Source organism: Tyto alba, unplaced genomic scaffold (genome assembly GCF_018691265.1).
Source record: "Tyto alba isolate M040663 unplaced genomic scaffold, T.alba_DEE_v4.0 Super-Scaffold_13, whole genome shotgun sequence".
In the NCBI taxonomy this organism is placed as follows: Eukaryota; Metazoa; Chordata; class Aves; order Strigiformes; family Tytonidae; genus Tyto; species Tyto alba.
Genome location: NW_024881275.1, coordinates 24,439,014 through 24,452,053, shown reverse-complemented (window position 1 = coordinate 24,452,053; position 13,040 = coordinate 24,439,014). Strand labels below are relative to the sequence as shown.

The window sequence follows — 13,040 nt, the reverse complement described above, 5'->3', positions numbered from 1 at the left end:
CATTAGGAGTACAAAGGTTGCTCACATACAAAGAGAGAGCTACTGACCTTGCTGAGAAGGTCAAGCAGTGTCCCAGCAAGAACAACCCCTAAAACACAGAATGAATTCTTTACTTGAGAAACTCTTATTTTCATTCAAAACAAAAAAGGTCATGCAAAGAATCAAATCACCTGAAGCAGGTGTTAAATAAATGCCCTAGCTGGAACAAGGAAGTATCCTTTCATTCAGAAGGGTCAGCTTTTTTTAATTCTGCTTTTACCCGCTGTCGACTGCCATGCTGGTTACTGAATCACACCAGAGCAACTCAGAAAGACAGACTGGGTCATATATAAGGCATCTATTTTCATTTGTTCTGGGATTTTCTTGTCATACCACTTTTTGTATCCCCCAAGAATCTGTATCACTTATGGTGAAGACTGACATCTGTATCTTGCACTGATACATAGAGCAGCTCAGATGCATGATTTCAGCGGTACTACCCAGCTTTATACAGATGAAAAAGCATATTCAGAAGTCTTCTTTAGAATGTTTTAATCTTAAAGTCTTGACTTGAAAGACTTTCTGTGAAGATATTCTATGTACAAGCTGTGCAGAAACTGGTATTCCTGTTACCCAGGACATTCTGAAATAAAAAAGATAAACCTAAAACTGTATAGAAAATATGTACTTTCAATCTTCATCTTGTGAAGATTTATTTAAATTCAACTTTAAATTCAAGCTGATTTCTTTTTCCCTTGAAACCTTTGAAGAGAACCTGGATAACCCAGCAGCCCTCTGTGTGGTTGTGACAGTTAGGAACAGACCTCTCAGACTACCAAGTAACTGGCATCTCTGTGGGCAGTCTATGTCTGTATAGGTTTTAATATTTCAGCTTAACCATGAGACAACTAAATGATGGCAGAGTTATAAATGGTAATTAGCAGTTGAGTCCATAAATTACAGAGAGTTAGAATGCAGAGCAGGTACTTTAGCTGAGATGAACATAAAAGTTGTTTCTTGGAAGCACTTTTCATAGTGTGGTGGCATGCCAATAACGATTTGCAGCATGCTTGCTGCAAGTGCAGAGAAGTACATACTCAGAGCCTGACCTGGTGCTTCGATAATGTGTTCATTGCTCAAGTAGAAGTGTTCATGTGAGCCAATAAGTAGGATATTAAATAAGAACCTGTGCAGAGCTGGGGTGAACAGCCTTCCTGAGGTGGACAGTACTACGAAGCTCCTTGCGACCCATTTGCATTGGCTGCTTCACACCACTTACCTGGGCACAGTGTTGTCACCCAACCTGTGTGGTGGTCACACCTGGCCAGATGTGCCCCTACATGTCCACTGTGCCCTGGGCAAGGAAGGCAGCAGAGACTCGACTTGCAGGATGAAGAATGTGCTCTGCTTTTTTGCTCTCTGCTAAGTTGGAGGGGCCTGTATATCTGTTGGCCAACTGTCTTCAGGGTGGTGTACCACATTGCAAGGCATCAGCTGGATTAATCTGTTTACAATGGCAGTCAGTTTTATCTTGTTTCATTTAATTCAGATAGGAGCAACACTTTTACATCTCAGGTGTTTGTAACATAACTCCACCTCACTGTCTCAGGGCATGGAAACATGGAAGTATCACAGCTTTCATAAGGGATTTTTCCAGACCTTTTCCTTGTCAAAATAGTCTGAAATTTATAAATCAGAAATAGACTGATTATAGACCTAGTGCTACTTCACTGCATGACTCGTATCAGATTTCAGAGACACTGTTTGCAGGCACATCTATGTCTGGTTGCTGGATCTTTCTCTGCTGCTGCAGGTACTTTAGTTGCTACAGTCACAGATCCTGTTTGCTTACTAAAGTGTACTGTGGAGCATTGCCATCCACAGCACAAGGGAGGACTGTATTGCACCTGCAAGCAGTTCTTGCAGATTTCCTGCATTTTAGCGCTCCACATGGATGTCTCCACAGGTAAGCCACAGAAGCGTATAGATGTGGGTTTTAATAATTACAGGCCATCTAGCAAATTTGTTCGATTTTTTTTTATCTATGGACAGGGAAATCTTTATGCATAGTGTCAGTGGTGAAGAACTGATGAATAACCGTTTCAGGATTACCCGGCAAATGACTTCTCAAATTGATGTACCAGAGCAAAATGCTGCTTCACAGACCTATCACAGCAAATGCCTTTTGATTGCTTGCAATTTAAAATTTGCAAACAGAAAACACAGCTCAATAAAAACACACCAGTGTTAAAATCAGCTAACCAGTCATTTGCACAACCTGGTACAGACTTAGTGTAAGTGTTTCACACAGAGAAAAGTAATCTCTTAAGTAGAAATCAAATGATACTAATGAAATGTTTGACCAAAAGTATACTCTAGTCCATTTAGCGTAGATTAAAGGCAAAGAGTAAAGGAAGCTTGTAGAAGGGTAATTCCTAAACTAGTAGAACCAGGGAATACCTGAAAGTTGACACTTGATTTTTTTTTTCTCTTCACAAACAGATCAGTTCTGCTGACCTTATTGTTCTTGACTGTGATACATTCACAAAGTTCTCACTGATGCATTTGTGAGTAATGTTAGTTTAAGGAAAGCTCAGATAGATTGTTACATATTGTACTCCATATTTAAATTTTGTCCAAAGAAGAGGATACAAAAATAAACAGTTTCAGAGCCTCATTTTGGTCAGTTATTACATCTACACAAATCAGAACACTGTATTTGATCTCACCAAACATCTGCGTTAATAGGATATTTTGATTAAATTATCTGAGTTTTAAAATTTATTACTCTAGCAACATACATTATAGAGTGAAATGCCTGACTGTCATCCTATCAAATAATTTGTCAAGAATATAAGTAGTTCAGTTGGAGATATTCCTGCCAAATCTAAAAATAGGCCACATTTGGCCCTGATACAAGTAGGTACATTTTGTTGGAAGGAGCTGAAACAAGCTAAGTGTTGATACAGATCTATACTTAGTGTAGGAGAAGGTAAGAAAATAAAAGTGATAAAACCGGCTGCCTGTAATAAAATGCCATGACTACATATGCTGCTGCTTTTACTCTAGAACAATTCACATCACTTATGCACACATGCTTCTGTTGTAAAATCTATCCCAATTGCCCTTTTCCAGGACGCTTTTAAGTATGTAACACTCTTAAGTGTTTCTCTGTGGCATATTTGCCATTGCATCTTAGCATGTTGAATGTTTAGGTACCTTTTCCTCATGCTACCACCTGAGGAAGTATTATGAAAGCTTACTGTTTTGTGTCAGGTCAGGTGTTGGATCTCAGAAGGACTTGCCTACAGTTGCATAGTAAACATCTAGGAAAGCAAGGACCTGAAATTGAGCACCAGTTCACTTTCTCACTTAATTTGTTGCCATCTGCAAGATGAAAGGAGGGCTCTATAGTTCCTCAGTTGTAACTACGCAGTGCCAAATGGAAGTGTCTTGAGTTTGGACAGCCTCTTCCATGTTTGTTGCCAGGCATGCTTGATGTGCAAACATTTTCAAAACTGCAGAAAACAGACTGTAGGTTGTTCAGTTTGTAGTGGTGCTTTTGGATAAGGTAAATTGCTCAGTCTAAACAGGTCTCCTGGGGAAATGACTGTCCATGAAATATTGTACATTAATTTTTCTGATCCTGTCTGAGGTGCAAAGCATATGAAAACAGTCCAGACGTATATTACTCTCTGGATCATCAAGAGTCCCTTGCTACCCAGCAGTGAGCTTTGGAGCCTGTGGCTGTGCGTTCGCACTCACAACAGTTACCCAGAGTTGAATAACAGCACTGATGCCAAGGGGGGATGTTGAAACCGAGTAAGACCGTGGTCCAGTGCTCACAGCATTTTAGGAAAACTACGGAGGAAACCATTCTTAAACCAGCTGCTCAGTATTATGTAGTAGGCAAGAGCAAAGAAACGCATTTGGAGTAGAAAGCAATAAAGTTTATAAAGGCTGTGATGGTTGCAGAGCTTAAAGGGTCCTGTGTTTGATTCCAGAGCAGGTGTTTACCTGTGTATATTTAGTTACTGACCATGTTCCTTACCTCCAGTTAGGTGTTCAGGTAATGGAATATTTAATTCCTCTTTGATTTTTGTTTTCTGCTGCTTCTCACATACGCTGAATGTGTCCAAAGTTGTTTTATCTTTCTTTCATTTTGCTTTCTGGCAGAGCCACTAAAAGAGGTTAAATGTAAATGACTTTCAAGAAATCCCTAAGGGTTCTAGTATTCCACTCATTTACACCACTGTCAGAACACCATGGCATTACTAACCAGGAATCATTCCTGTTTGACACAAGGGGGAATCAAATTCTACCTCTCCTGTAGTTCTGAATGTGACTGATACTTGGATTTTGTTATTGCTGGAAAAAAAATAAATACTGAGAAGTACACCTCTTCTTTCATATTTTAAGCATGTGTCTTCCTCACTAACAATTTGAAGGTGGTTTTAGTTCTCTTTCAAAGGTTTATGTATTACGACTGTTAATTTCCCATATGATGTAAAAAACGAAACCTAAACCATGTGTTTGATGAAAAGCCTCCACTAGAAAAAAACACACACCGCCCCCCCCATCCCCTTCAAAATGTTCTGCTGGATGTCATCTGTGTCATCAGTATGGAAACAGGTAATCACTTAACTTGCTGACTCTCATTCATTTCATAACTCCCGAGATGAAGACTGCTGTTTATAATTGTCATCAGTGTACGATTTCCCTAGGGCTTGTGAGAATACTTGCAATCCAGCTAGAGAGTTTCTTCATAAATGTATTGATTATCTTATCAACATAAAAGCATGCATAATTTGTTTTCTTGCTTGCTTAAGCATTCAAGTTCCAGGAAAGCTGCAAGTTGTCTTTCTTCAGTGAAATACTCCCTAGGTCTGCATAGCCTGTGAGAAATGACCAATGTCCCCCAACAGGCCATAGGTTGTGCCTGGATTGTTAAAGACTGCAATTTGAGAAGGGAAGGAAGGGGAAGGGCTAATCCTCTCAGAGGTTTAACTGAACAGATATTCTTTTGCATTAATAGACCATGCAGTTAGATGTATCTGAAGCAAGTTGAAGTTAAACCTTATACCCTGTCTGTGGCTGAGGGTGTTAGACCTTGCATCACTTTTTTCTTCTAAGCAGTATGTTTTGTGCTTTGATGTGCATGTCCTATGTGCAGAAACCTTTTTCCAGTACAGCTGCTGAACAGTGTGTCAAAAGGAAGCTATCCTGGCATAAACTGAACCAAGGTAAGTACCTATAGACAAGGGCAGAATCTGAGTAAAAATTGGAATTTTAGCACCTTTTTCAGATGTGTTTCCTATATTATACTTCTTGCATGACTTACATATACAGTCCTAATCATTTTGCTAGATGCAGATGTTTTTCTGTTATAATATCTGTCTCGTGTTGAAGCAATATTACTCTGTACCATATATTTGACTTGTGTGTCTCACATCAACTTATTCTCCTAGCAGATCTAGAAATGCTGCTGACACATATTTTTGCATAATACAGCTAGATGTTTTTATGGTGAACATAGAAATAGATTTTTCAATTTTTCCCTCCCCCCTTTTAAATAGGTCGACAAGAAAATTGTCCGCACGGAAATTGGAGTTCTTCTTCGCCTTTCACATCCAAACATTGTAAGTTTAGCTTTGTTTTTCCACTCCACATTTGTTTCTTCTTTTTTTTCAATTTCTTTTTGTTCCTTTGAGGGATGACTGTTGGGGTTCACCTATACAGGCTTGGGAGTGTTCTGAATTAAAGTTTTGGGTTCTTCTCAGGAGAGTGTTAGCAGCTTGTTATGGAAGACTGTTGAATTATACTTGCACTTTAAAATAAATTATTGATGTTCTGAGAGAGTTGAGTGAGAAACTATGCAAAAGGAGTTCTGTAAATGAAAGGGGAAGTTGGTGTTGTCAGTCCTTGAGGGTGGGGAAGGTCTTACATTCAATTACTCTCAAAGATTGGCAGGCAAGTGTTGACAAGTGCTTATGAATGCGGCGTGTTAAACTCCTGTGTTGGATAGAGGCTACTGAGATATGAGGAGTATGAAAATAACAACAAAAAAAGTAATGCAAAGGAGATTAGCAAAAAAAAAAAAAAAGAGGGGTAGGAGAGAACATGCAGAATAACTTGCTCAACTGCAAGGTGAATGATGCACCAACTTCATTTGGTACCATCCTCTTCTGTATCAGCTGTGGTCTTGTTCCTGCTGTTGGCCCTGCAATATACTCAGTGAGAAGACAAATAAGCAAATGATTCCTCTTTGTTATCTTTTACCAGATAAAACTGAAGGAGATATTTGAGACCCCTACAGAAATCAGCCTTGTTCTGGAATTGGTCACAGGTGGAGAACTATTTGACAGGTAAGTTACCTGTACAGACTTCAGTCGGTACCTTCCCCAAGGATGTTAATATCCAGGTTTCTTCTCTGAACATAATTCCATGCTAGTAATTACTGGAATTATTTCATCAGCATATGGTTTATTCCCATAGGTAAACATCTGCAGGAATTGGCTTAAAAATGTGTTTGGAAATGTGATTATCATGAGATTTTTTTTGGCAAAGATACGAGTGGGAAATGAAAGATTGTCAGTAAATTCTGGAGAGTACACACTACTGAAGGAAGGTGCTAACCAGGTGCATACCATCAGAGTGTGCTGGAGCAGTCAAAAGGCAGGAAAAAATGGAAAAATCGTATTGACAGGTCATCATAAAATATGGTATGTGACAGTCAACCTGCCAGGGAGGTAATTTTATGTCAGATAACAATTGGTAAGCAAAGCAACAAGAAAGAAATTATCTTTGGTATTCATTGTATTTATAAAACCTCTGTTTTTGTTAGAAAGGTTCTGCAAGACAACTACTGAGTTCTGAATGTATTGCTTATAAAGCTGGACATACCTGTAGTGTAGATGCTTATTCATAAAGTGAAATAATTCTGTAATAGCTTTGGGGTGATATTTTACTGGTAGGGGTTTGGTTTTTCAGAGCAAGAGAAGATACAAAAAGCATTTGATACTGTCTTGAGTAAATCAATTACTTCACTGGCTTTGGTGATTTCCAACTCATGTAAGGACAGATTATCTGATCTTCCTTCTTCTGTAATTAAAGTTTAGTATTTTAGAGTATTTTAATATTAGGAGTATTTTAGTAATTTGGAGGACTGTTTTACAAATATGTATCAAAGGCTCAGTCTGACTTTGACTTGAGAAAACAAAAGCATACTTTTTCTTGTACCATGGTCATAGCTAGAACCTTGAGATGAACCTTGAGATTTCTGAACAATAACAACAAAAGCAACATGTTTAGTTCGACAGAAGAAGGGTTCATACTCTCTCAATACTCAGCCAAAGCAATCAAGAGAAACATACTGCAAGTTAAAACAACCAGCAAGCACCCAGTCCTGAGCTAGAGATGCCTTAACTTTCACACAGCCCTTTATATATCCACATGATTCCAGATTGGCTGGCTTTCAGGAAGGCTGGATACTCTACAGGAGTCTTTGATGAGAAGAGTTTGAAAAGACAAAACACAAATATGGCAGTGAAATCGTTGGTTCCTGAGCAGCAACCACCTATGTGGTAGAAGGACTGAAGATAAAAGACTCCATGGAATCCAGGATGGGCAATTGCATTACTTGGTGGAATTAGAATTTAATATTACAATATTTTCAACATTCTGTAATCTGTACTCAGCAGTGGTTATGGGATTTGAGCTCTCAGATCGATTTTTCCCCCCAGTTGTACGCTTACTCCAGTAGTTTGGCTAAGACAAGCTGTCTGGCATTGCCTGACCAGAAGCAAAGCCATTTAGTCACTTACTAGAATTGTGGTGCCCCCTTGTGATGCTATGAATGAGCACTAATACTATGGAGATCTGAGTTTAGTATCTTCCTTTTCTCCATACACAACAGAAGTGGAAGCTTTGGCAATACAGTGAATTGGATGACTTATATATACAGTCCTAATCATTTTGCTAGATGCAGATGTTTTTCTGTTATAATATCTGTCTAGTTAAAGCATGATGATTTGGAAACAAAACAAAACAAAACACACCAATGGAACAAAAAAAAAAAAAACGTTAAAAACTGTTTTCAGCTGTTAAGCTAGCAATAGGGCTATTACTTCACTCTTCAGCCTTAAACCAAAAATAATAGAAATATGCATCCAAGATGTTTTGCAGTAGTCACTCCATTAGCTGTCCCTTTCCTCTCTTTCAGCTGGGCTGAACAATTAACACTTTGCAATGTGCTATACAGTGGCTGCCCTCTAAGTTTTAGTGAGGTTACATTTAGCGTTCTGCCTTATGGCAGACTTCCCCTCTCATGCTTAGTCTTTTCATCAGGTATGAATGAAATGTCCTGACTTACAGAGAGGCCTTGTGCCCTCTTTCCTCTGTGCCTGCATGACTCCCATCCCAGGAGAAGGCAAAACAACCCCAGAAAGTTTCCTGCAGGGCAGTGGGATTGTCAGATGTGGTGGGAGAGCTGAGATCTTGTCTTGCAATCCACCCTACAGTTGTCCTTGAGATAAGACCCTGTACAGAGAATGTGTGGGCAAGCAGGACCCTAATGTGATCAGAGAACAACCCCAGGGTTTGGAGGACCTTACGTGCTTGGTGCACAGGTATGTGACTTTGTAAGCCACCGTCCCTACACAGGCAGCTAAACAACTTTTGTACTCTCGAGTAGTTACTCTTACGCCTCTTTCAAATTAGCTGTCAGCAAATGATACGACTAGATCTGTTATACAAACGCATCTGCTTTCCTTAATGTAAACATCTTCACTGCTGTTACTGCTAATTCCGATAATATGCCAGTACTTTTTATATCAACTGTTTTATTGCTCTCATTTTCTGCCTTACCAGATGTCATTCTTCTTTTGAACAGCATTTGAGCTGCAGATGAGTAAATTTTTTCATGTACACATTCCCCTTATCATGAAGACAATTTTATAAATACCCAAGATCCGATTAGTTTTCTAGAATCCTATTAGCATAGCTGATGTGCTGCTGGTTTCATGCCACTTTGACATAAAAGTTCTGGCTAATAAAATTATTCACTTCCTTCACCATATTTAATATTTCTGTCAAATCATCCACTTTACTGATAAAATGAGCTCTCATTATGACAATTTTTCACTTGTGTTACCAAAAGGGAGTATCAGTTACACATCTGAGTTAATACAGCTGAAATCAGATTGGTTTTGGTTGTATTTTTAAAAAGAAGCCTTTTTCCCAGACTTCATAGATTACATTGTAGGTCATGCCCTGACATACAATATTCCACCATCCCAAGCACAACAAACATATCTACACTAAATCGGAGAAGTGTGTGTAAATTAGGATACTTACTGACAGACTGCATGATGTTTTTACCAACCCAGTAAGTGATCAGTGACAAAGAGCTTTTGAAGTAGGACAGACCAATGGATGAACTGACCAAGATAGAGACAAAACTGCAGTAGGTCTAAATTATCTGATACGCCAGTTCTTTCCAGATGCCGTATCTCCATCCCAGTACTGGCACATATGACACTGGCATTTTCTTGGCCCTCCTCTTTCATACCTGCATGTTTAAAACAGACACATGTGTTTGAAGTGCATTAAACCAGTAGAGTTTTGAGACAGTCACAGGGGATGGCCCTCTGGTATGACTCTGAGTGTCCCAACAGCAGTGTGCTCAACAGCACACCGTTTTTCTCACATGTTTCTCATGCTTTTCTCATGTTTTTCTATTGTGATACCAAAGGCAGGCTGCCGTCACACTGGTCCTCACTGGGGCAGGAGCTAGCTGAAAAGCAAAACCCCAAAATCAGCACAGCTGTTTAAATCCGTGGTAGACTGATCACTCTAACATTTGAACATTAAAGGACCATGTTTCCACTACACTTGTGGATAAGAAATTTCAGGACTGGGAGCAAAGTGGCAGGCAAAGGTCAATTTTCATGCCTCTCTCGCATCTTCCGTCTCACCTTGTCGTCTTATGAAGAGTGTTGCAGAGCCATAGTTGAGACCATAGACACATCTTTTACATGAGAAGTTTGAGTAATTAAAAGACATATTGAAATATGGGTTTATTAGGTTTTTGGATGACATCATATTGTGCATGCAGAATAAAATAATAAGCCTTATGTGGATACTTTCAAAAGGCAGATTTATATTCAGAAATCTCTCTATTTCAGCTCTTCTTCTTTTAACAGGAGAAAGCTAGAGGCAGAGTTGGTGGAATTAACCGTCTAGTTGCTTTCAGATAGGTAGAACTGAATTTGAGCTCAAATAAATGGAATCAAACATTTTAATATGAATTGAAGATCATGGTGGAAAAAAAGAATTTAAATGCAGTGACCATAAGGGAATGTAGAATGAATTGACACCACCAAAAAATTATGTAATTTTCCTGGAAAAAAAAAATAGATTAATCTAATTTATACAGGGAAATCATTTGTCAAACTAGTTTCTTTTTAAACACATTTTTATTCTTAATCAGTAAACCTTAGACTGTTCAAAGATTTTATTAGATAAGAAGCCAGTGGAGCGTACATTAGAAAAATACTAATCACTTTTTCTAAAGAACTTACCTTTTTAAGAGATGTGGGAATGATTACTGCTTATGGACAAAATTTCCTGAAGCCTTCCCATGCTTCAGGTACACCTTCTTGTTTCTGCTTATGGAAATTAGAATTGCTAAGGGACATTAAAAAGAGTCAAGGAATTAATCAGCCACTAAAGTGGAGGTCTTTTATAAACTAGTAGCAGAAACTATTTGCTTCTGAGCTCTGGCCTCATTATGTGGTGGCAGTCTGTCTTATGAACAGGGGTCAGAGCAGTCCTTTGGACTCTCTATTTCACATGAGCAATTTACAGTCCCCTCACTCAGGAATGGAAAAAAAAAAAAAAAAGAGGTCTGACAACTACACCAGCTATGCCGTATTCTCTGAAATCAGAAGACAGCACACACATTATCTCTGGTAAAAGTGCTCCTTGATGTCATAATAGCTCATTTAGTGTCTCTTGATTTCAGCTGCAGTAATGATAAAAAACAGTAATTTAAGAATAAAGAAGTGTGCATTAATGCTCATTTATAGCCTTTCCAATGTAATTCGGTATTTCCTTCCTGTACAGAGTTGTAATAGTGCCTTTACACTTTTTTTGTGGTCAGCACTCTATTTTCTGTTGCTTGACAGAATTACTCTAAGGAAGTCAGTACTGACAGACTACAATATTCTCTTCAAGGTGAAAGATAAAAATGATTTTTTGTAAACATTTGTGCATAAGATACTACTTACGGTGTGGTCAATGCATGCACTTAGAATTAGGTGAAAATAAATGACTCAAGCAATGATGATGGTGCAATTACAGTACTGGCTGACTTCCTGCCACTCTTTGAATGTGAACTAATGTGATATTACAGCTTGCCTGGTTCTTGACTCCACTGTGGAAGGCTTTTCACTCAAAACATTTTAATTTAAAATGTCCTCTTGCCTTTTGTTGTTATTGCTCAAGATAACTTTACAGGAATTGCTATTAGCATGGCATGTCCTAGTTGGTACCAGCCCACTCTGGGAACTGAGCAAGCCTTTTGGAGGTAGAGCACATCAGTGCCTGTGAAGCTTTTTAGTTTGTTAGGTATTGTTAATACCAAGACCTCTTGTGATTACAGCATCTCTGACATACACGTTCTCTGTTTTCTGCCACAGCCTCACCACTGTAATATAGACATACCTGGTGACAAACTAGGAGAGATACACCTGTTAAATTAAATAGGAAGCTGATTGAGCCTTAACTGATTTCCTCAGTTATTAACAAATGTAGCTTTCATATTTGTTTGAAATGCAGAGAGGTTTTAGCAGCTCTGTGCAGGTGACAAGTTGAGGTAAGTATACCTACAGCCTATATAGCTGTAGCCTACATATAGGTATACAGGAAGTCTCTGACTGACCCAAAAGCTAATGATTTCTTCTATGCCTTGATTCAACACCTTTCCTGAAGTTATAAGATCACTTAGGATGTGAGTGCTTTGTACATTTTGTTTCTTACTGCTTTTTCAGTATAAAGGGAAGCCAAAATGTTTTAGGAAGAAGTACAGTTATGCTAAATATTCAGAGCACCAAAGCGCTTGTCCTAAATGATAATTAAGTTGATTTTTTGATGAAAGCCTGAAAAGCAAATCCTTTTCAGATAATGTACTTCTTGGTTCAATGTTGAACTTTAGCCACTTGAGTAAGAAATGTGTCAGTCATCCACGCACTGTAAGAGGTGACAAGGCCACCAAAGGAGGACTGGAACAGATGAACCTGAAACAATCCTGAACTCCATAATGAAAATGTGAATACTGCTGCAAACTGTGACATAGAAGGATATAAGCACAGTGTATGTTATGCAAGCAGTGCCCTGCTTCAGAATTTGATGGTCGCTTGCTTCACTCTTACTGGAAAGTAAGCAATGTGCCAGGGTGAGCTCTGGGGAAATGTGTTTAAAATGTCATGGCAGCTATAGCTGTGCTGGTTTGGCATGGAGGGCTGGAGTTGTTCACCTGAAATCAGGCATAAGCCTTTGACCATCACTGGGGATCCAGAGGTTTCAGGTTTGTTTTTTAAACATCTCTGTAATCTTCTTGTGTAGGCTATTCCAGTGGCTCTCCAGCCTAGTAATTAGATTCAGCTTCAATATTAGGAAAAACTTTCTTTCTGCAAATTTGGCTAAAATCTGTCTGCCTAGTCCCTAGCAGGTAGAGAGAAGGTAAATTCTTCCTTCTTTATAGCAAATTCTCACGCAGTGGAGGACTGCAGAAGACTGTATATTTGCAGTCCTTGAAATCTTCTATCCCCTGTTGTGTTTTCTATGTCTCTATTACTGTCTGTTGAACTTCTTCAGCATTCCCACATCTTTCTTACAACATGATGTCCTTAGCTAGTCAAAGAAATCCAATGGAAGCTTCACCAGTTCTTGGCAGGGTGGCTTCATCAGTGCCTTCAGTGCTGCTCTTTCCCCCCTCCCAGGCCCACTGCCTCCTTTGCAAACTGCCAGTGATCCTTCTCTTTGCCCCCTCCCTGTTGTTT

General features: G+C 39.0%; 1 protein-coding gene across 2 annotated transcripts in view; it reads left to right on the top strand.

Annotated features, from left to right (window-relative positions):
• The window catches only part of CAMK4 (calcium/calmodulin dependent protein kinase IV), a 187,709-nt gene that overhangs the window by 97,254 nt on the left and 77,415 nt on the right, over positions 1-13,040 (top strand). For both annotated transcript variants that reach the window (XM_042787655.1, XM_032984049.2), the window contains 2 exons: positions 5,556-5,618; positions 6,262-6,344. In XM_042787655.1, the coding sequence (XP_042643589.1) occupies positions 5,556-5,618; positions 6,262-6,344 (146 nt within the window). The remainder of the gene's footprint in view (positions 1-5,555; positions 5,619-6,261; positions 6,345-13,040) is intronic.